Source organism: Galeopterus variegatus, unplaced genomic scaffold, assembly GCF_000696425.1.
Source record: "Galeopterus variegatus unplaced genomic scaffold, G_variegatus-3.0.2 Scaffold1156, whole genome shotgun sequence".
Lineage (NCBI taxonomy): Eukaryota > Metazoa > Chordata > Mammalia > Dermoptera > Cynocephalidae > Galeopterus > Galeopterus variegatus.
In genome coordinates this window covers 505,860-530,852 of record NW_007727267.1, presented here as the reverse complement: position 1 = coordinate 530,852, position 24,993 = coordinate 505,860, and the positions used below count along the sequence as shown (strand labels likewise).

Here is a 24,993-nt window from a genome sequence, read left to right as displayed (position 1 = left end):
GGTTGACATGGATCTCTAGTTCCATCACCAACAACTTTTTTAATTGGTTTGGTATTTTCTCCATCACCTTTCCTTTTTCTTTTCTTGCCAATTTTCTCATCAGGCAGTTCAGTATGGTTTTTTTCTTGAGATGATGTCAGAAGCTCAGGGATGCAGACAGTTGATTTGATAGGTTCTGTACACTGGCACACTGCTTTTATTTCCTCTAATATGTCCTAAGGGTATTTTTAAACATCTACTTTTAAATTTTGAGATTTCAATATATTATTACAAATTTAGTTGTTTTAGTTTATGTTATTTTTTTTTATCCCTTTAAAAACCCACATTTTTATCCCTTTACTAATTAAACTAAGTTTATCATTATCAAAAAGTTTTTTGGGGTTTTCTAACTGAGTAGTGCTTGGCACTCTGAACAAAAAAAGAGCCAAATGTCAAATATCATGAAAACAACATGACCACTCTGACCAAATTAAGAAAAAAAAAAAAAATACAAAAAACAAGTTCAAAGAGAAAATTGGAGAAAATTTACACTCTATGGTATAAAAGCAGTGAGTGTGCAAAAGAAGGGAAGCTAAGCTAAATGTAGTATTAAAAGTCATCAGAATTACTCAAAATAGCTCTCATTATCAAATAGGCTCTAAAATAAACCAATGAATCAGTTTCAGGTATGGTGGAAGCATTATTCCAAACGCAGTATTTCAAACTATTAGCATAATAAGGTTGGTTTTCATCTCTACTTCTGCTTATGATTTACTAAAAACTGAGAGCTCCAGATCTGCTTCATTTTACAAGATGAAAAAGTTCTGGGGATCTAATGTACAGCATAGATGGTGATGAATGTGTTAATTTGATTGTGGTAATCATTACACAGTGTATAGGTACATCAAATCATCATATTGTATACCTTAAATATATTCACTCTGTCAATTAAATACATTAAAATACAAATTTTTTAAATAAAAAAGTCAAAAATTTTAAAACAAATTTGTTTCATTCAATATTCACACAACTTCCTCCCCATATTCAAATACTACACTATAAGCCAACTTTTATACTATTTACATTTCTATAGTATTGACTTCCAAAGGTAATTAAGAATATAGTGACAGAATGATGGGGAAATAGTCTGATGAATTATACCTGTTTAACAGCTGGATGAAGCCAGATCCACAACTGCCTGCTCTCAGAGGTGTCACCTGGGATCATCTCAGACTTCCAAATAAATGTAACAGGCCCAAGCATTTCTCTGGGATATTTATTTGCCCGGTAAAGCATGACACTCCCTTGGCGCTTTCCAGACAAGCAGTGAACTGCTGCAAACGTCAATCCTGACATAAATAAAAGCAAAACTCCATGATTTCAAGCATTGAGACTGTATCATTATTTTCTGATAGCCATATTGTTATTTATTGCATGTCTCCATGAGGGGTGAAGTTTTGGTTTTGAGCATCGCTTAAATCAAAGCATGGCACACAGTAAGTTCTCAGTGAACATTTATTAAATGAATGATTTAATAAGAGTTTCAAGTTTCTTCCTGCCTAAGTTCACTCCACTGGGATAATGATTCTCTCACTTTACACTTTATAATGTTAGAAATGATTTTTAAGTGATTCAAAATGATTTTTCTTAATTAAGCCACCCCAACTTTTCTTAAATTAATATATTCATTGGGAACAAGAAGTGTCTCACACATTTTTACATATGTTTAAATTCCAAAACACTTACAGAAGACACCTTTTCATGAAATGAATACATACACAAAGACTAAAATAGGACTCAGCTTCAAAAAAGTTTACCTGTGTCTATGCTACACATTTGAGAAAGTGCCTTTAGTATTTCTTCCTCTCTGCCCTTCAACTCCAAACAACAGTAGTAGGATAAATCCTGCACAAAGGGGGAAACACAATTAAATACTTAGGAATTTTCATTGGGCAAAACTGCTAAGGAGCCTAAAGTCACATCAGAAAACTTCTAGAGGTCCATTCCTATTAGGAAATATTCTTAAACTCATTTGAATCAAAATCAAAATGAATCTCCATTTGAAATGTAAGTTCCAGTGTCCTACTATTTGAAAGAAAATCTGTGTTTTATCTCATATGCATCGGCAAGTTCTGAGGAGGGAATATAATAACTGCTGCTTCTAAGTAAAGAACTATTTCCCCAAAATGTACCTAAGATAAGAAACAAGTATAGAATAAGCAAGATGGTAATAAATTCTTCAAAATTATGCTAAGATTGCTCACTTTGGTTAGCTAATTCAGGACCTCAAGATTATTTAACACTGAGCCCAGATGCACAATGTTGCAATTAATTTATCCCATATCCGCCCATGCTCAGTCTTGACCATGATATGCAACTTTGACTATGCAAGGTACAAGGAAATATGACAGTAATGAGAATAAGACCTTACCAACTTAAATAAGATAAAGAGAGATCAGACTGAGCTAGTGAAATCGATATGTTAAAAGTTCTTAATAATAGTTATGATGGTAGCTATAATAATAGTTATAATAATATATAACAAATGATAATACTTATAATAGTATTCACTGAAGGGTTACTGAGTGACAGGAACTGGGTTAACTCCTTACAGGGACTGTCATTTAGTCCTCCCAAAAACCTGATGTACCACGTATTGTTATCTTATTTGACAAACGAGGACACTGAGACACAGAGATTGTTACTTAAACAAAGTCATATAGTCAGAGGGTACAGAAGCCAGCATTCATATCAGGCTCACTGACCCTGAACAAACCCCTCTGTCACAGCACCATTAAGCAATTTCAGTACACTCAGCAACTAGAAATAACAGGAAATTATAGCTATGATTCTGACAAACTCGCATTAATCAGCGCAATCACTCACACACAAAGATTTCCTTCTTATCAACAGTGACTTGCTCTGCTGTTAATGACCAGATGAACATCACCCTAATTTGTACAAGCGGTGACAGCACAGAGAATAATGGTTAAGAGTGCGTATCTCTAGAGTCAGGCCACCTGGGCTCAACTTCATCACTTGTTGGTTGTATGATCATAGGTAAATTACTTAACCTCCCTGTACCTCAGTATCCATACTTGAAAAATGAAAATAACAGTAACAACTTACCTCTACTGTTATTGTAGGGATTAAATGAGTAATCACACATAAAGCATTTAAAACAGGTCTGGGCATATATCAAACACTCAAAAATATCTGTCATTACCTACTGTTTTTATTACTTGGGCTAGTCATGTTAGAAAAATATCTGATGACTTCAGCAAAAATCCTGCCCAAAATAAGAAGTAACTCATTCTTAAATAATACTGTCTTAAAATTCGAGAGATATCAGAGTACAGTGGAAAAAGCATAGGCCAGGAGAATCAGCTGCCCAGGTGCTGTCCAGGCCACCAACAAGCTATGTGACCCTGGACAAGTCACTTCATGTCTCTAAAACCCAGCTTCCTTGATGGAAATGAAGGATTTGACTACAGTCTATGTTCTGCTGCTTAGTTCTCAAATCAAAGACTCTTAAAAGATTCTTGTACTAATTTCATACCCATTAGAACAGCTATTACCATAAAATAACAATAATAATAATATGTGTTGAGGATATGAAGAAATTGGAACTCTTGTGCATTGCTGGTAGAAATGTAAAACTCTGCAGCTGCTGTGGAAAACAGTATGGTGATACCTCAAAAAATTACATTTAAAAAATGTAAAATAAAAAATAGAATTACCATATGATACAGCAATTCCACTTCTGGGTATACACCCAAAAGAACTGAAAGCAGAGACTTGAATGATATTTGCACAGCTATGTTCATAGCAGCATTATTCACAGTAGCCAAAAGGTGGAAGCAAACCAAATGTCCACTGACAGATAATGGATAAACCACATGTGCCATATACATACAATGGAATATTATTCAGCCTTAAAAAGGAAATCCTGTCACATGCTACAACATAGATGGACTTTGAGGACATTATACTAAATGAAATAAGCCAGTCACAGAAGGACAATTATTGTACGATTCCACTCATATGAGGTACCTAAAGGAGTCAAATTAAAAGACATAAAATAGAATGGTGGTTGCCAGGGGCTGGGGAGACGGGGAATGAAATAAGCCAGTCACAGAAGGACAATTATTGTACGATTCCACTCATATGAGGTACTTAAAGGAGTCAAATTAAAAGACATAAAATAGAATGGTGGTTGCCAGGGGCTGGGGAGACGGGGAGAATGAGGAGTTACTGTCTAATGGGTACAGGATCTCACTTTGGGAAGATGAAAAAGTTCTGGAGACAGATGATGGTGATAGGTGCACAGCAAGAATGCACTTAATGCCAAAGAACTGTACACTTAAAAATGGTTAAATAGTCAATTCTATGTTATGTATATTTTACCACAATTTAAAAAAAAGTTCTTATTTTGATTATTCTGCTATATGGCTCTCAAGAGGTATCAGAGGACACCAATACCAATGGCTTTCAAAACTCGGCGAAGGCCATCCTGCCATTGAAAGATAAGCCCTTCTGCAAAGAGCACATTTAAAAATATGTATTGGAAGAGACAGAAAGCAATTGAATTAGCTACTGGGGAGAGAGGCAATCCCATAAATACCATTAAGAGGCTCTAAAACAAACTGTCCTCTCAGAGAGTTTAAAATTTAAAACATCCTTCCCAGCATCCCATTGAATGATAAACACCTAGAACAGCATTTTGAACACTGCTCGGGGTACAAATATGTTCTTAAACATCTGTTGTTGATAAATGACAACTAGATTAATCTACACTGAATAAATTCTGAACATGACCAACAAGATCCTGCATGACTGGTTCCTGGTTATTTCTCCAGCCTAAGCTCACCCTACTGTGAGCCTTGCTCTCATTCCCTTCATCTTTGTCACAAAGAATTTATTTCAATTCCTCATTCTCATCTGGCTTCCTTCTGCCTCCCTCACTCTCCCATCTTCTGCCTTGAGCCTGGCTGAAACATCACTTCCAGGGGAAGCCTTTCTGTCCTGTTAGAAACACTCATAGTACTACACACTTTTCCCCTACAATCATATATTTGGCTAATAATTAGATTAATGTCCACCTCCCCCACTAACTTTAAGCTGCTTCATCTCCGGCATCTAGCAAAGTGCCTCATGCTCAGGAATCATTTTTAAAATGAATATCCTCAGACTGCCAGTTAGCTCTGTTGGTTAGAGCATGGTGCCGATAATACAAAGGTCCAGGGTTTGATCCTGTACTGGCCAGCTGCCGAAAATCAAAAATCATACATAACAAAACAAAACAAAATTCTCCTGTCAGATAAAATGAATAAACTTATAAACAGGACTTTGGCATACCATAAACTATTCTAAAAGTCTCTTATCAGAAAGGATCTAAACAAAAAGAAAAAGAAAAACCCATTACGAGAGCCTACCTGAAGGAGGCAATGTTGTGTCATGGCTCGATAGCAGGCTCTGTGGCTCTTGGCTGTTGGCCTCTCTCCGAGGCAGTAGCCCCACTTCTTGACCATGTGAAACCGTTTGGCATGCCAGATATGCGTTTCTAACCATATGTTCTTCTTTTGTCTACGGTTAAATTCTAGCATCCGGTTTATGTGACATCTTCGAGCTTTGTGGCATTTATTTTTTGAATGTTCTTTTTTCTGATGTACAGCTTTCTCTGCCTATAGTTTCAAAAGAGGTATATTCTATTTTGCAAGCATCTCACCACAAAGTTAAAAGTTAAGATTTCAAACAACTAACTTTACATTAAGTGAAGTACCTTACAGACCCCATTACTTTGCTTAATTTTTTAACTTTGTGGGTTTTCCAATGTAAGTAGAGAGGGGATACAAGAGAAAGAATGAAGATTTTAGAGATAGGCAAACCTAGGAAGGAAGCACAGTTCTATCACTCACTAACTGGGCAAGCTTCATGGACTACAAAGATTAGAATATTTATGAAATGTTCAATACAGTAACACAAGCTTAATATGGCTATTACTATTAGGGAATGAGAATAAATCAAATGCTAGCCTCTTGTTGCTGTTTTAACCTGTAAGACTGTAACTAAAACCAAAAACTTGAGACAAAAAATATAAAAGTAGGGAAAACACATACATTTCATTTCGGTTAGGCTACTACAGACAGACAAATGCTAAATGCTATCACTGGCAAACAGACCTTACATTAAATCTAGAAAGTACAAAATTCCTGATTAGTTTTCACTCCTAATCACTTCCATAGCCAACCTAAACTTTTGTGAAAAAAATTCTTCTCCATTAGTTGGGAGCTCCTTAAGGATAAGGACTTTACCTTGTTGAAGTCTGACCTCACCACCAGCACAGTAGCAGCACACAGAAGGCCGCTCAATAAACTGTGAATCAATTAGTAAAGACCTGGGCAACTATACAATCTTAGAATGTTCAACTCCAGAACATTCTAAGCCAAATGTGAAGCCAAAATACAATTACACTTGCATAAAAATTAAAATCAAGTTCAGTTTTCAATTTTGAAAATGTCAAAAGGCAAATGCTAGGCATTGATGCTGAATTTTTTTTTTTTTTTTTTTTTTTTTTGCCTTCTAGCCCCAAGCTGGCCACACTTGCAAAACACAGAACCAAAACCATTTATCTGATAAGAGGGTCAGAATTTTATTTTAAATGTGGGAGAAGAACATCAACTATTCAAAAACAAGAAGGGGTTCCAAATGCTATGTTGAAAAGAAGCTGTAATATCCAACCGCCTGCTAGTTGGCTTAGGGAGGTGGCAGGAGGAGGTGAGGACTGGATAATGATTAAACCAAAAATACGCTTTAAAAAAAAGCATGTCATAATGACCATGTTGTTTTATGGTTTTCACTTTAGTAACTTCTGTTAGGTTAATACTTCTCAATTTCCTCTAGGGACTACTAACCTAAACCTCTACACTAAGTGAAACTCCTACCTCTTTCTGAGCGATCTCCTGCAATCGTCTAGGAAGGCGTTTGACATTGTGGCTCATGGCCCTTCGTCTCATGTGCCGTGGCAGAGTCTGGAAAACCAGTGAATTAGAAGACTTCTGGGTCACGGCTTTTAACATAGCACTGATTTCAGCAGCTCGCGCTTGAGCAAAAGTGGAAGCTGTCAAAGGAAATGACAACATCTTTAAGAACAAGTCTTGAATCAGTGCCTTTTCTGGTGAATTTCAGAAGGAAGACAGACTTGAAGTAGATGAGCTTGCAATTCACCCACTCTAACCCCCTGTCAGATGAACACCAACAGTGTGTCTGTATTATACCATTGTGAGATTATTCTTCTTCAACTTCTACATTCTTCAAGTTTTCTGCAAGGATTCAGTTTTACTTTTATAATCGGAAAAAAAAAGTTTTAAAAGAGTTGTTAAAAACAGGGCCTGTGTGCAGTATAGTACATGCAATATAATCACAACCATTTTTAAGTGCAATAATCACATTAGCAAACAAAGAACAAACGAATTTTTAACAGTGGTTTTGACTACAAGGGTTTTTTTTCTTAATATTTTCTGCTTTTTCTAAATATGTGATCATTATTATTAGTTTTCTTTATTGAAAAACAATCCTGTACTGGCCAGCTGCCGAAAATTAAATGGTTTTTAATTAGACACCTACTATCAAATATAAGAACTTATTCCTCCTATCGAGATGTAATTCTGTATCTGTTAACTAACCTCTCTCTATCCCCTCCCCCCTTCCCAGCCTCTAGTAACCACAATTCTACTCTCTGCTTCTATGAGTTCACTTTTTTTTAGCTCCCATATATAAATGATGATCATGTTTTTAATCCTACAACCTCCCTATAAAAGACGGCTATTACTATACCTAAGAGGAGGGATCTCAGGTAGGGAAGTGAATTAACTTACCCAAGGTCACAAAGCTAGTAGGCACCATGATAGGTAATCATGTCACTGCGATATATAAAGAACACTGGATATAACAGACACAAGGAAAATTTTCTCCATTGCATATTTACAGTGCAACATGAATTTTAAGTCTAAGCTGCCTGCTATGGTCTGAATGTTTGTGTCCCCCCAAAATTCATGTTGAAATTTTAACTCCCAAGGTGATGGTATTAGGAGGTGGGGACTTTGAGATATGATTAGGATTAGTACCCTTATAAAAGAGGCCCCACCACACTCCTTCCACCATGTAAGCACACAGCAAGAAGGTGCCCTCTATGAAAAAGAAAGCAGCAGTCACAAGACACCAAATCTGCTGGCATCTTGATCTTGGACTTCTCAACCTCCAGAACTGTGAGAAGTACGTTTCCGTTATTTAGAAGCTACCCAATTTAAGATATTTTGTTACAGCAGCCTGAATAACACTCCCTTAAATACAATGACCCACATGATTCTGTACATTCAGTCTTTTATCCTAATTCTCTGGCACATTCAAATTGACAGCCACTATGCTAAATTAATAAAGAAGGAATGCCTGGGCATTCAAACCATTCTGACTTTATAATAACATCAAATACCTGTCTGTGAATGGAGGGAGAGACCAGTGGAGAATTTTACAGTGTTCTCGTTTATTTTCATTGTGGTGTTAATTATTAAGCCATTATAAAGGGCTAGCCAGTTAACTCTCTTGGTTAGAAAATGGTTCTGATAGGCCGGCCCGGTGGCGCACTGCTATAGTGCGCCACTTGGGAAGCACGGTGGCGCTCCCGCCGAGGGTTCGGATCCCACATACAGACCGGCCGCTCACTGGCTGAGCGAGGGGCAGGAGCAACACCGAGGGTTGCCATCCCGTGGCCGGTCCCGGTCCGGTACGGGCGTGACACTGAGGGTTGCGATCCGTTGCCGGTCATGAAAAAAGACAAAAAGGAAAAAAAAAAAAATGGTTCTGATAATATCTAGTCAAGGGTTCAGATCCCTCTACTGACCAGCCGCAAAAAAAAAAAAAAAAAAAAAAAAAAAAAAATTATTAAGCCACTATAATCTTGAAACATGTTACAAGGTTTCTCATTGTGAGGTTTCAATGAGATAATATGAGTGAAAGGCTCATTACATGGCATGGCAGGCATCAATTGTTGGATCTGAATCTAGATCTTATGAATTCGAATCTAAAATTTACATAATCAGACTGAATGCACACTGTTCTTTAAAGTATTTCAGAAAAGTTCTTGGCCACCTGCTTTTGCTGTCTTCCCAAACTGGCATTTTCTACTGCTGCCCCACCCAATGAACAACTGTCACCTTACTAACACCTTGTAAGGTTCTAAAATCTGCACATAAGTTAAATGCAGATATGATAACTGTACTGATTACTATATGAAATACAGAAGTGTAATTTAATAATAATTGATGCCATGGTAGAATAAAATAATTCAGCTGTAAAAAATACACACAATTAATTTTCATTATTTTTCATTATTTAATCAATTTCATTATAGTTATGGTCTATAAACTCACAGCAAACACTGAATTAGTGAATACTGAACCATTGCTCTTGGGGGAATATATATATATATGTGTGTGTGTATGCAAGGGGTCTTCAAAAAGGTCATGAAAGAGTCATATTATCTTGTAATTCTATTTTTCCACAAACTTTTTGAAGTACCTTCCTATATCTCAATCTCACATAGATTATACTCTTAATTCCTAAAAACAACTCATCCTGGTAGATTCTATTTCCATTATTTTACAAAAGAGAAAATGAAGTGACTTGCACAAGGCCACCCCACAGTTGAAATTCAAACCCCAGCCAGAGCTTCTTGCGCTGTACTGTACTGCCTTTTCTACTGTCTCTATCCTCTAGCCATCTCTGCATGAGAGCTAGAACAAGAAAGCAGGCTGGGAACATACACATGGGACAACTCAAACTTTTCCTGCTCTGTGCATGTCCACGAATGACTGCCAAAGCTCCACGAGTATTGATTTGGGGGTTACAAGTAAACTTAAGTGAGCAAGCAAATTTGTAAATATGAAATTTGAGAATAATGACTGTCTGCTATATCTATTTATAATTCAGCTCATTTACTATTTAGATAATGACTATCAAAAGGAGCTGACAAAAGTGATTTGACTTAAATGGGAGTGGAGAAAGCATCCTGTGTATCTTACCTTGTCTTTGAGCTTGGAAAGGTTTCCCACCTCTGTTACGGTGCTTTACTCCTCTATCAGCCACAAAGCCAGAGGATAAAGTCACATTGGTGGGTTGGTTTCTCATTTTCTTAGCATGTTTTCTTTCTTTTGCATTAGACATTTCTGGAAAGGAAGTAATAAATTTAATACAGGGAGAGAGACCATCCATTCAAAAATAAAAATAAATTTAATAAATAAATATTCATAAGACTCAAAATAATTCTTCAACATACTAAATCTTCATTTATTGTAGGTGGATTGATGATATCAAAATGTTATCATGATATTGACCTATGGCAGGGGTTCATAACTGGGGAGATATCTAGGAGGACTATCAAATGGTATTAACACCAAAAACCCAATTCAACAGAAAAAAAATAAGTCTATTGATGGAAGAGACCCTAGTAGTATATTCCAGTTTGCATTGACAAATAATTACATCATATATAAATGTTGACACTGCATAAAGTCTGCTGGAAGAATGAAAAGTTAGGTGAGATAAAATCACTATGTGGGGTAAAAAAAGTAAATTAGTTAAAGCATTTTATCGTAGGTGAAATAAGAGCCACCTGAATCAATGAGATATCGAACACCCTATTCCAAATGGATAACCTCTATAAAAACTGAACATAAATTACTGATGTTTTCATTTCATTTCTGAAATGAGGCCAGCTATATCTTTAATTTATAACAGCAACAGATAAAGATTTCAATTTGAAGAAAGAAGGATAAAGGACAAAAACCTAGCAGAGCCTGATTGATTTACTCAGTAGTTCCCAACTGTCAAACTCAACCACCCTTTTTTTATTAAATCAGTTTTTCATTTTGAAATAAAATTCATTAATAACATAACCAACTAGCTACATAACTTTTATCAACACATAACCTACCATATATGCCCAAATTGTAACACAAAAGAGAAAAAGGTTTTAATTTTAATAAATACAGAAATACTGTATGTAACTATTTCACCACAACTGTACTAGATGACATTATAAAGTAGAAAGAGATTTTGGACCCAGGGGATAACCACATCAATACAAGCACCAGCACAGGCACTGGCACAATCCATAAAGCTGGAGAAGGGTCCTGGAAGCCCTCCCTCACCATGCAACAGTCATTAACTCTTTCATTGCTGACTATAAGAAAGTCTGAAGGATCATGGATGGAGATAATAGGAGGTAGGGAAGCTCAAAGCAGGAGACATTTACCAAGCTGTTCTCAAAGCATTTTAATACTAGTTTTTACTTCTACGTATACGTACAATTACCAGGAACACAACAGCTACAAAGGCAAAGCAATACAGGTGTGTCGTACTAGTGCCTCAAAGAGTAGGTAACAATAATACCACTGGTGGGATAATTTTCCAAGTGTGGGGAACACTCCTTGGTAAAGTACAAAAAAAAAGTACAAACTTGCTTCAGTTTGTTGCATTCCTGGGAAACTCAGTGTACAGTAAATTAAAACTGTGTAACCAAAACTTTTATGTAAAACAGAGGCAGGTGCTGGACTACTGTGGGACTTTCCTAACATCTCTAGCCCCTGCCCAATAAATGCCAACAGTGTTATCCCAACCGCTATGCCAACCAGAACACCTGCACAAACTGCCAAAATGCCATATCAGCCTTTGTACCACTCCTGCTGAGAACCACTGAATTAACTACCACCCATTCACTTGCTTCCTCTTCCAATGCAAGACCTCATCAAAATTAAGGGTTGCGTGTGTGGTGTAGTGTTAAGAGCCTTCTCTCTGGAGTTAGAAGGCCTGGATTCAAATACATTCCTTACCACTTTTTAGTTATATAATCTTAGGAGAATTACTTTCTCTCTATGAGCCTCAGGCTCCTCCTCTACAGATGGGAATGATCACAAAGTTGTGGTAAGAATGAAATAAACCTTATATACACATAAGGTTTTGGCTTTACGAAACACCACACGTACATAACTTGGGGGCTTAAGACAAACTAAATGCTAAGTTTATGGTAGCTACTATTCTTAATAAATGAAATAATGGATTTATATCATTTCACTGTCTTACTCCACTTTACTTTCACCTAAGTGAAAGACAACCATATCTACACCCAAAAACATTTTTCAAATTAAACAATGTGTAGCAGGTAGATGGAGTTCTGCAGAACTGGTTGGCTAGTGAAGCACTTGATTGAGATCAGTCTGCATTAAGAATCATTCAAAATATTTTATGAAACCATTTAGTCTACCTACTGTTACCTGCTTGAATCAGAACTTAGCCAGCAAGACAGAGCACTAACCTGGGATCCCAGGTTCTGCTCAGGATTAGAATGAGTCAAGAGCAGGCTGGCGTTAGATTAGGTAACCTTGGGATGCCACATCTCTGAGTTTTGGTTCCGGACTAAAAAATGAGCACACTGAACAAGCAGTGGTCCTCAAACAGTTCTAACAGCAGAAGAGGATGAATACAGAATACAACCTTGTGAAACCTGAGGATTTTGCTTAAAATAGCTTCCAGAAGGAATCTTATCTCTTAACATTAATTCAAGTCAATATTACATCTATTCCTAACATTGATAGTTTGTGTTTTTCATATTCATTCATTTTAGTTTATTTATTTATTTTATCTTACTAAAGAAAAACTTTAATGAGCACTAAATATGTGCCAGGTTTTGTAAAAATGTTTTCCCAAAATCTTCAAGTAAAATGGACATGTTATGTCTTTTCATAAAGCTTAGTATCCAGACATAGCCCTTGGTGTAGTGGACTCATTTTAGAACCTGTAAATTAACCAGATGATCTCAGTTTCCTTCCAGATCTAAAAAGTTGATGATTCAGGGCCGAGCCCGTGGCGCACTCGGGAGAGTGCGGCGCTGGGAGCGCAGTAGTGCTCCCGCTGCGGTTCGGATCCTGTATAGGGATGACCGGTGCGCTCACAGCGCTCACTGGCTGAGCGCGGTACGGCCGGTCTCAAAAAGGACAAATAAATAAATAAAAAATAAAAAGTTGATGATTCAAACTTGATATAAAATGTGCCTTAAGAATAACGATATCTTTTTTCACGAGAAATATTTTACACAAGTTGAATTATTTGTAATGCTCCCATATCTCCTTATTTCAAGAATCATACGGTGAATTATTTTGTAAATAAAAAGCATCTCCTAATTCTCCAATTTAACCAAATATAACAAGCATTTGGGTACCTAAGTCTCAGGCTGTGTGTAATACCAAAGTAGTGTAAGGATGTGGTCTCTTTTCCTTAAAGAATTCAGTTGTCTTAAAAATTAATTGAGAACTGTATGTGTCAGGCACTATTCTACATGCCTTATTCACTTAATTCTCACAAGTCTGTGAGGGAGGTACTAGTATTATCCTCATTTTATAAATAAACTGAAGCACAGACCGGTTATATAATCAGCCCATGGCCACTAAGCTTGTGATTGTGCTGGGACTCAAACCAGGCTGTCTGGCTCGACTCACTAATCTTAAAACACAAAACAATTCGAGAATAAGACCACATATAGTAAAAACTAAGTTGTGTATTATTGCACAATAGGAAGCCGGATAAGGAAAAAATGTGAATCAGCAGGAAAAGTCAACGAGAAAACAGGATTTCAGTTAGCTGGAATTTGCATAGATAGGGAAGAAAGAGTATTCAGGAATTTACTGTGTGAATGCAGGAGTGATGACTCTGGAGGACTAGAGTGGGCAGAGAGAGTAGAGAGGATGAAACTGAATAGGCAAAGGGAGGCCGGACTGTAAGGACCTTTATTCCAAGCTGAAGCCTTTAATCCAGTGAAAAAGATCTTTAGGTTCTTGAGCCAGAACAGGAAAGCCAGAACCTTAGCAGTATGTAGGCCAAGATGACAGGGAAGAAAGGGGATTTTCCTAAATTACGTTTTGAAAGCAGGGAAGAACAGGGATCTTATGTGCCTTTTTTAACTTTTGCATCGCCAGCATCTAACAGAGTGCCCTGTACAAAGTAAGGGCTCAATATACATTTGTTGAATGTGTGCATGTACGCATGAATGAAGAACTGAAGCGTGCCTATAATATATACGAGTATTAACAACATAAAAAAAATACTTAGCCAAGTACCATCTCTTCTGATACAACGTGACTTGTCCCGAGACCAGCTCTGGGACCACTAGCTAGACCAAGATCACTATCCTTCTTTTTGCAATTAGATCCCAGTCCCTACAGCTCTGATCAGATCGAAGGAGACCTTGTAAAGCCCGAGGGACGTGGGGGAAGCGGGAAGGTGGACAACGCCCAGATCCTAGCGTGGTCCCCTGAATGACCCGTCTTATTTCTTTAGGGTGGCAGAAGAGAGGGTGCAAGCCCATTCCCAGGACGGCCTCCGCCCGGGGCGCAATGCAGGGGAAATGACAGACGTAAGGGGCTCGAGCGCAGGAGCCGAAGGAAGTGAGGCACCGGGTAGTGGGGCCCCCGGCGCAGGCAGCAAGGAAAGGAGATCAACAGGGGCTGAAGAAGAGAAGATGCGGAGGGGAGTCGGCCAGGGAGTGGGCGTCGGGTAGGGGGCGGCCATACACCCTCCCCCCAAACTCGTGGACCCCGGCAGGCACCAGCCACTCAAGACCTACCGGCCAGACGCTCTGAGGACTCCCCGGGTCAGAATGACAAGCCCCTGCGACAGTCCCCTCCGAGGCGACGCGCGCGGCCAGCAAGCTGCAGGACGCATGCGCCAGCGCGGCCGCTTCCTCCACGAGGCCTGGGGTCGCGCCGAGACTACAATTCCCAGAATGCCGAGCGAAGCCGACCCCCGCGGCGCCTTAGGGCAGCGGCGCTGCTGAGGTTGGTCAGTTGCGTGAGAAGCGAGAGGGGCTGCAAGAGAGAAGGCTCTGCCATGTCGTCCTTGGTCAGAAGAGTGATAAGCACAGCGAAAGCCCCAGGGGCCATTGGTCCCTACAGGTAATGTGGCCTGTGCGAACCCTGACGGATCCCAGACTTGGGGGTAGGAGGTTCGGGGCTGGGGCCACCCCGGTCAGAGCCGAAGCTGGCCTCCGGGATCATCCAGACCAACCCCCTTGAACCCGCGAGTAAACTGAGCCCAGAAAGGGAGCAAGGAACGCACCCGGGACCCACAGCGAATTGAGAACCCCAGTGGGATCGGGAGCCTGCGCTCGGGGGACATTGCCCCCGCCTGAGACGGTCTCGCTCCGGAGCCAAGTCAGCCAGAACGCTTTCTCTGGTTAGAAGTGGTCTGACCCTGATTTTTGTTTGGGGTGTTTTGGGTTTTTTGGTAACAGCTTTATTGAAATATAATTCACGTACCACAGCATTCACCCCTTTAACATGTACAGTTCAGCGCTTTTTCCATACTTACAAAGTTGTGCAGCCGTCACCACTTTTTAATCTCAGAACATTTTCATCACCCCAAGGAGTTTACAGCCCAAAATACTCTGAGAGAAAGGGTAATAACAGGACTAGCCACAATACGAGGCAGGATCCGTACACGGTGTAAGAAAGGCTCAACCAGAGGACCCTTGGGATCCAGGGGAAAGAAAGGCTTAGTTACCTGCTCAGGGAAAGTATGGGTGCATGTGTGTGTAATAGCTTTTAGTGTAGTTTTATTTATAGTAACAATATTGGAAGCAATGGTGACTGGTTAAATAAAGTATATCCATATAGTGAAATACATAATTGTTAAAAAAAAAATAAGGAAGCATTCTACATATAGTTATGGAAAGACTTTCATGACACCCTGTTGAGGGAAAAAAGCAAAGTGTATAAGAGTGTTTAAAATACCATATTTTGTGTAAAAAGGGAGAATATATATTAGTTTTTGTTCGTGTATGTATGAGGAAACTTTGGAAGAATACATAAAGAGGAACAATGATTCTGGGCTGGGAACGGAGCAAGTGGGGGACAAAGCTGGAAGGGAAACTTTACACTGATTCTTCTTATATTTTCTGGATTTTTGAACCATGTGAATGTTCTTGTATTCAAAAAAATTAAATTGTAAGCCTGGTAACAAGATTCAGAAAGTCTAAGAATACTTCTGTGAAAGTACCTGGCTTTCACCCTGGCCCACAAATAGATAACTATTGAGTTTGTCAATCTGTAATCTGTTCTCAGGTTGAATAGTACCCTGGCTAACACCGTTTCTACTCACTCTCCTGTCCTTGACCTATTTAGAGATACTCTATGTACTTTGTACAAGAAAGAAAGCAGGATTGTAATATTCCTGGTTGACTCGGAGGTGGGGTTAAACTGTCTTTATGAAGTTACAGGCAAAAATAAGAGAATCATCATGTGAATGTGCCAGTAGGGCAAGAAAAAAGCTGTCAACCAGCTTCACGGTGTGCAGACTTTCCAGGACATTGTGTCTCTTGTGCATTGTATATCCAAAGGATACAAAACACTAGGTTACTAGAGATGGTGCTTATTTTCAGTATTTTATGTTGAAGATAAAAATCACACTCCAACAAACATTATATCCTGATAAAGTTAACTGGACATGTTTTAAGAACAATTTGGAAACAAGAGTTTTTGTACATGACGTTTGTAGTGAGTTTCCTTTTTGAAAATTCTTGGCCCTCTCTGGGGAGAATTCAAATGTGTTGAACTTTCAGTCCCAGGCATTGGGATGAATGGGGTGTTGTCACTAATTAGCTAGTCAGCTCAGCACACTTCAGGAGTACTTCAGGACTGAACCTTGAGGGATTTCAACACCACATTGCTTTGCATTGCTTACCATTTTGCTAGCACACCATCCAAATAGTCATAAATTTTTGAAGTGATTGCCCATACGGCACAGATTATGATTTGAGAATTATTATTCAAATGCTTTTGAAAGTGTGATTATCTTTTGACCTGGAAGTAGAACAATATACTTTTAAATTTTCTGAAACCTAACAACTTGTCTATTAGGATTCTACACGTGCTCAGAAAGTGTCAACTATCCAATTTTTTGTGAACAAACCTCTTTAAATCTATGAGATAACTCCCATAGCTCAGATAGTCTCAGAGTTTCAGCACTTACTTTTAGTATTGTGAAAATAAATGAGTTTCTTTTTACTATCACAAAATTTTCTATAAATGATAATGCATATGGGCTTAAACTATGTTTCACATATGGGGAGAGTTGAAAGTACTTTGCAAAGGGCCTTAGGGCAGACAGCTTAATTGTACACAGGACAGTTAATAGAAACAGTGTTAGCCATGGTACTATTTAACCTAAAAACAGATTACAGATTAACAAACTCAAGAGTTATCTGTTTGTGGGCCAGGGTGAAAGCTAGGTACTTGAGAAGAATTCCTAAACTCTCTGAATCTTGTTACCAAGTTTACCAGTATACCTTCTTCAGCTCTCCAAAGCCCACACTATAAGCCAACAGGTCCTGCCAAAAAGATATTTATTGACAGTCAAAATCGTTTACGCTGCTAAGTGGTTAGTGAGCAAAACAGCCAACAGAAGTTACATTGTGCCTACTATTCATGGATGCACAACTCTATACATTTATCAAAACTCATGGAATCCTACACTTAAAATAGGTGATTTTAATAAGTAACTTACATCTCAATAAAGCTGTAAAACAACAACAAAAATGCAATGCCAAGAGCACTCTAAAAAAATAAGTAATCATTCTCAGACAAGATTAGTCACAGCTTGTTGAAGGGTCAATTAAGGGTGCACTTTTGAGGTTACACTTCAAAGTGCAAGGAATCACTTGTGCCCTGCACAGCTTCAGAGACACAGTAAGGCACTACGCCTGCCCCTAAGGAGTTTACAGTCTAAGATACTCTGAGAGATAGGATAATAACAGGACTAGCCACAGTATGAGGCAAGATCCTGTACATGGCATAAGAAAGGCTCAACCAGAGGACCCCTAGGATCCAGGGGAAAGAAAGGCTTAGTTACCTGCTCAGGGAAAGTATGGGTGCATGTGTGTGTAATGGCTTTTAGTGTAGTTTTATTTATAACAACAATATTGGAAGCAATGGTGACCTTTCAACAAGCAGTGACTAAGCTTGCCTGAGAATGATTACTTATTTTTTTAGAGTGATCTTGGCATTGCATTTTTTTGTTTGTTCATTTAACAGCTTTATTGAGGTGTAAGTGGTTATTTATAAAAATCATCTATTTTAAGTGTAGAGTTCCATGAGTTTGGTAAATGTATAGAGTTATGCATCTAGGGCTACAATCAAATTTTATAATGTTTTCATCACCCCCCCAAAATTCCCTCCTACTTATTTGTGGTGGTTATTTATAAAAATCATCTATTTTAAGTGTAGAGTTCCATGAGTTTGGTAAATGTATAGAGTTATGCATCTAGGACTACAATCAAATTTTATAATGTTTTCATCACCCCCCCAAAATTCCCTCCTACTTATTTGTGGTCAGTCCCCACCCCTAGCCCTAGACAACAACTAATCTACTTTCTGCTGCTATTATTTTGTCTTTTCTAGAATTTCAAATAAATAAAATCAAACAATATGTAGTCTTTTGCTGGATCTATCAGTGAGGTTTTTTGTTTTTGTTTTTGCTTTTTTGCTATCATGAATAATGCTGTTCTGAACATTCACGTAAACTCTTTGAATATACGTTTTCATTTCTCTTAGCTAGTTGCCTAGGAAAGAAATTGCTGGGTTGTATGTTAAGTGTATGTTTAAATTTTTTTTTTTTGTCTTTTGTCTTTTTCCGTGTCCGGCAACAGATCGCAACCCTCAGTGTTGCCCCCGTACCGGACCGGGGACCGGCAACAGGATCGCAACCCTCGGTGTTGCTCCCAAAATTTGATGAACCGTTTAACAATCAAAAAAGAGATTCAACTTCCTTGTCACTAAGGTGACTTTAAACCTGAATTATTGAAATGAGATAACATTTTGCCATTTCCACATGGATTGGGAAATTTTCATGGTCACTGATCAGCATACCTCCCCCATCCAGAAAAAAGCCACCTCCACAGAAGTAAAAAGTCAACATTTGTTAGTAACAGAGAAGTATCAGAGATTATACACAGTATGTTTTTAAAAATAAGAATGGGGAAATACAATTCTAATCCTAAATAGAATTAAACGGTAATTTAATGCATTCATGAGTCATTTAGAATACTCAAAGATAGAAAACAACTTCAGTGTCCATAAGGAACTAGTTGAATAAATAATGCTAGATTCATACGACTAAATATATGTGGAAAGATCTTCAAGATAAATTGTTACATGATAAAATAAAACCAAGATGCAGACAGCATTCACGATATGCTGTGTGTGTGTGTTTGTATGTTTAAGGATATGTACATTTATGCCAGTGTAAGCGTTGACTATCTCTAGAAGGATATACAAGAAACTAGAAACTTCCCTCTGAAGAGGGAAACTGGGGAGAGGGAGAATAAAGGTGGGAGACATCTTTTCACTGTAAATGCTTTTTTACAGTTTTCTAATTTTTTTTTTTTGCCATATCCAGTATTATCTATTTAGAAGATTATTTTTTAAAAACATGAAAATATAATCAAGTATTATACTGTGACCAGTAAAGTGAAGAGGAAGAATGAATTGAAAGAAATAAGTTAAGGAGAAGGTAAAAAACTAATGTTTTTCCAGAGGCCCGAGTGTCAAACATATACAAGAATACCTCACAAAGTTCGTGGAAAAATAGAATTAAAAGATAATATGAATGTTTCTACTGACTTTTTGAAAACCCCTCATATATAACTTACTAATACTGTTTTTTGAAAAAAAGGAAAAAGAACCCTTTAAAATAAAATATTGCTTTACATGAAAATGTTTTAATGCTTACTAACTCATACTTTTCTTTGCAGTGATATGGAATGAGGAACTCCAGAAATGATTTCTGTCTCAGCTTAATGGACATTGACTAAAAACTTGACACATTTTAGCATTAGCAAGGGACTTCAGTCCCATTTTTTTGCTCACAAAACGATATAGCCTCTTTTCACTGTACTTCAGAAAGATTCATTCCATTAAAGGAATTCTTTTGTATAGAGATATCCTAAAAAGAGTAGGGAGAATTTTTCTGCAACAAAAGCTATTTAAGGAAGTACCAGTAAAAGATAATTAAATGCATTTACTTAAAGCTTTAATATAACATCAGTCCCTCAGGCCTTTCTTGGCTTGGTTCACAGGCTCTTACAAACATGGGGGAAATTCTGAAAGCTGCAGGCTGTGACTTCACTAATGGTGAGCAACTCGATATTACTTCACATTTCTGTTTGATATTTCTTTGGTCTTTTTGAAAAACACGGTATCTTGTAATATGTCCTGCCATATCTTCGTTGCTTTCTAAAGTTGTTTTTTCTGGGAAACAACACTGTTTTACTTTACTTCTTCAGTCCCGTTGTAATCAAGACAGTCACAGAATCATATATACTATTTTTTTTTAAGGAATGTTTTGGACCAGACTAAATAGCTAAACCTAATGACAATGTATATATCTTCTAGTGGTAAAAGCAACTGTTTTGCTGGCTGACATAAATGACTTTGGTGCTGTCAATGAAATCTACAAACAGTGTAAGTAAATTGTCTTTATTCCTATTTTCCATTTTAAAGAGAAATGATCTGTTAACATAAATGGGTGTACCTAATGCTTATATTATTTACCTTTCTTTTTTTTTTTTTTGTGACTGACTGGTACAGGGATTGAGCCCTGCACCCTGTTGCTTATATCTAAGAACTGACTAATCTATGAAGCACTTACCAGATTATGCAGTTTTGAATAACAATACAATGTCTGAAAACTAAAATGAAATTCTTTTAAATTCAGATTTCAAGAATAATTTTCCTGCTAGAGCTGCTTACCAGGTTGCTGCTTTGCCTAAAGTAAGTGCACTTTTAAAATGACTAATGTCGGGCCGGCCCGGTGGCGCACTGGAGAGTGCGCCGCTTGGGAGTGCAGCGGCGCTCCCGCCGAGGGTTCAGATCCCATGTGGAGACCGGTTCCTGCTCACTGGCTGAGCGCGGTGCAGGCGCAACACCGAGGGTTGCGATCCCGTTGCCAGTCCCCAGTACGGGGCACGACACCGAGGGTTGCGATCCCGTTACCGGTCAGTAAAAAAAGACAAAAAGGAAAAAAAAAACAAAAAATGACTAATGTATACAATTTTAAATTTCTACATTGTTTTCTGAATATAATAAACTAAATACTGTGAAAGAAAACTTAAAAAGAAAAGAAATAGTCCCTGCCTCCCAGGAACTTAAAGTCTAAAAGGAAACACCCCATATTACATACAAGAAAAAAAAATTAAGAAACCTCATAAGGCAACACATGAGCATAAACATAACAGAATCAGAGTACTTAAATTGTGAGAAAAAGCAAAACAACAGCTGTCTTGTAATGTTAGTTAGGGGACTATTAATTTGAGCCAGGTTTGTTTGTAAGATCTGCAGTAAAAATTAGACTTGGATATTGTGTAATAAAAAATCTAGACCTTCCACTAGAAAAATAATCTTCAAACCAGTGCACATATATCTCACCATTCTGATTTTGGTATTCTGATCTAACTAGAAGCTGTGCCTCTTAACAGCATGATATTCCTGCTTATCAAAAAGCAGCTCTTGTTGACTTCCACTTGTAATTTTCCACTAAAGAAAATTTATCTCCTAAGAGAGGCATTTTGTATTGCTTTAATTAGTTGTTACTTGGAATGATCATCTTCATCAGACTTACTAAGGTATTGGGTGTAGTAGAAAGAACTCGGAAGTTGGAATTACATGACAAAGGTTTGAACCTCTACTATCTAGCTTTGTGACTTGGGACAAGTTAATTAACCTTCCTCAGCTTTAGTGTATAATTCTGCGAATTGTGAGGAGAACATCTAATAGGGCTGCTGTGAGAATCATATGAGCTAATATGTATGAACATGCCTACCATGATAACCTGGCCTATTGTGGATTCTTAGTGAATATTTCCTTTGAAAAGTTCAATGTTAAAAATTCTGTATTGCTTAGAGGTGAGATAGAGGGTGGTGGGGAGGGATGAACTGGTAAAGGGCCATGAAAAACGATTACATTGTACAATGTGGAATATAATAATTATCCTGATTTGAGCCTCACATATCGCACACAGTATTGATATTCAACTCTGTACTCCACAGATATGTACAATCAACGATGTTATAATAAAAAAAATTAAATTTAAAAAAGATAAATGAAAAAAGAATTCTGCATTGCTGTTAGCTGCATATGTCTTTAAGTAGGTATTATGGAGCCCTCAGTATATATAAAATGATCAAAACATTGTTTCATGATTTTCCTCACAGGGAGGCCGTGTTGAGATTGAAGCAGTAGCTGTCCAAGGACCTCTCACAACAGCAGGACTATAAGTGGGCCCCGTGTTATTTAGTCTGAAATTTTCATTATGTTTTAAATTAACATCTTAATTTTAACAATTGATGAAAGTGTAAGTTTGACTGAAATATATGGAGTTATTATGGAAATACCACATAATAGGGAGAGTTGAACATGACTTGAAGATTAGGTAGTGAATCCAATTACTGGTGTTATAAATTACACATAGGTACACCCATATTACTGAACATAGAAGAGACACTCATTACATAGTTACTCAAATAAATAAAAGTAAAGGGAAATAACATGTAGGCAAGATGAGTTATTGTTCCTGAGATAATCAAGAGCACACCTAATACAATTAAATTCTATTAATTTAATGATGTGAAATATTTAGTTCTTATGTCAGATGTGATTATGACACATATTGAGTACAATTAAAGTATTTAAATTTGAATGGTAGAGGTAAAGAAGAAGAAAGTGGACCAACATTTTATATAGATAATATTTTTCTAATGGAAATAAAAGATGTGCAGACTTCCCTTGGTGTGATTGTGTTCACTTATTTTTTAACACTTTAATTTATACATTAAAACATATCACTTAATAAAAGGAAAGGGTAGGGAGGACCATAAAGTGAAATCTCCGACTATTTCAGTTCTCAAAGTTCACTTCTTTTTTTTTTTTTTTTTCCTTTTTGTCTTTTTTGTGACCGGTAACGGGATCGCAACCCTCCGTGTCGCGCCCGCACCGCACTCAACCAGTGAGCGGACTGGTCTCTATATGGGATCCGAACCCTCGGCGGGAGCGCCGCCACACTCCCAAGCGCCGCACTCTACCGAGTGCGCCACTGGGCCGGCCCTCAAAGTTCACTTCTGCCTTTGTACATTTTTACACTGTTGTAATCAGGCTATGTATAACCGTTTTGTGTTTGTTCTTTAAAGTCTTTTAACATTTTTAGAAACTACTAATGAAGACCTCCTCATTATAGAATAAATTCCAACACAGATTTATAGATTAAAAAGTAAAAGTCCCCTTCACTCACTCTGCATTTCACTTACCACCCTCCCAAAGAGAAGGAACCACTTCTGAGAGTCTTATATATAACTGGCAGGTAGCTTTCTATTCATTACATGCTTGATTTTCTGGTTTGGTTTTGCTTGCGTACATCAGTGGAACTTTACTGTGTATATTTTTCTACAGATTGCTTTCTTCTGTCTTGTAGATCTGTTCATATAAATACATATAGATCTACCTCATTTTAAACTGATGCAGGGTGTTCTTTTATGTAGATATATCCTGGGTGATTTAACCATTCCCCCAAACAATTTGTTGTTTTCAGAATTATCATATTACAGCATTGCTGCCATAATGATGTCACAATACACACACCACAAAAAATTACACATTAGATTCTTAAGAGCCATAGGGAAAAGCAAAGCAAGGGGAGTTGAAGGGCTGGCTGGTTAGCTCACTTGAGAGAGCGTGGTGCTTGTAACACCAGGGTCGAGGGTTTGAATCCACTTACCCACCAGTTGCCCAAAAAAAAAAGAAAAGAAAAAAGATTGAGCTGGACAATTAGTTCAGTTGTTTAGAGGGTGGTGTTATATAACACCTAGGTCAAGGATTTAGATCCCCATACTGGCCAGCTGCAAAAAAAAAAAAAAAAAAAGATGAGGGGAGTTGGAGACTACTTCGGGGATTACAACTTTAAGCTCAGTGAGAAGACCTCACTGAGGTAGGTGACATTGGAATTATAAAAACAGCTACTGAAGTTTCTTGAATTTTTTTTCTGTATCTGTGAGAGCATATGATTTTTTTCATTTAATTTGCTAATATGATAAATACAACTAATTAATTTCATAATGTAGAACCACCTTCCCATTCCTAGAATAAATTAAACTTAGTCAATATATGTATTTATATACATATATACACACATATTTATAAACATGTATTATACATCCTTAAATTCAGATTGATATTATTTTGTTTAGGATATTTACATTTATGTTCATTTGTGAGATTGGCTTTTCTTTGCTGTAAAAGAGTTTATGGCTGTAGATATCTGTCCTTGAATGTTTGATAGAGTTTGCCTATAAAACTGGGCTGGATGTTTTCTAGGGGGAAACGTTTTAAACTGATTTAATTTCTTTGATGCTTATGATAATATTCAGATTTTCTAGCTTTTTCTTTAGTCAGTTTTGGTCATTTACAGTGTTGTAGACATTGCACATTTCATCTAAATTGTCACATTAGTGGGCATCTTTTTAATCTCTGCTGATCTGTATTCAAGTGCCCCCTTCTCATCTCTAATATGGTTTATTTGGGTTTGTTTTTTTTTTTTCTTTATCAGTCTTTCCCAGAAGTTTCTCGATTTTATTAATTTTTTGAAAGAACCACTTTTTGGCTTTTTTAGTCCTTTCTATTATATCTCTTTGCTTTATCATTAATTTCTGCTGATTTATTTTCTCCAGCTCATTTATAAGACACCTTTACTTTTAATATTAAGACTCGTTTATTTGAAAATGTCAGAAACCCAACTCAAATTAGTATTAAGTGGGGAAAAAAAGTGGAATTCGTAGGCTCAGGTCAGACAAGTCCAGGGTACAGCTGACTTTAGACACATGTGGGCCAGAAACCTCATGGCTCCATCTGTCTCCTGGGGCAAGAT

General features: G+C 37.5%; 2 protein-coding genes across 2 annotated transcripts; one reads left to right on the top strand and one right to left on the bottom strand.

The window, feature by feature from the left end:
• Window positions 1–28: 28 nt before the first annotated feature.
• Window positions 29–10,200, bottom strand: LOC103592476 (ribonucleases P/MRP protein subunit POP1-like; the record flags this gene model as incomplete). Its single annotated transcript, XM_008575218.1, has 6 exons — window positions 10,059–10,200; window positions 6,924–7,153; window positions 5,415–5,663; window positions 1,797–1,884; window positions 1,141–1,328; window positions 29–215 (listed from the first exon to the last, which is right to left on the bottom strand). Coding segments are annotated over exons 1-6 (1,084 nt in total), but the record flags the coding sequence as incomplete, so codon positions are not given.
• A 9,908-nt stretch (window positions 10,201–20,108) lies between these two features.
• On the top strand, window positions 20,109–22,831 carry HRSP12 (heat-responsive protein 12). The gene is made up of 4 exons (XM_008575215.1): window positions 20,109–20,213; window positions 20,475–20,543; window positions 20,797–20,852; window positions 22,292–22,831. The coding sequence occupies exons 1-4, from the start codon at window positions 20,171–20,173 to the stop codon at window positions 22,352–22,354; spliced, it is 231 nt and encodes a 76-aa protein (XP_008573437.1). The 5' UTR covers window positions 20,109–20,170; the 3' UTR covers window positions 22,355–22,831.
• Window positions 22,832–24,993: the final 2,162 nt, after the last annotated feature.

Bases quoted from the DNA above. Each gene is read 5' to 3' on its own strand.
- HRSP12 (XM_008575215.1), top strand. From the start codon at position 20,171: ATGGGGGAAATTCTGAAAGCTGCAGGCTGTGACTTCACTAATG. The intron at 20,544-20,796 runs GTAAGTAAATTG...TTTTAAATTCAG, and splicing joins CAATGAAATCTACAAACAGT to ATTTCAAGAATAATTTTCCT. The intron at 20,853-22,291 runs GTAAGTGCACTT...TTTTCCTCACAG, and splicing joins AGGTTGCTGCTTTGCCTAAA to GGAGGCCGTGTTGAGATTGA.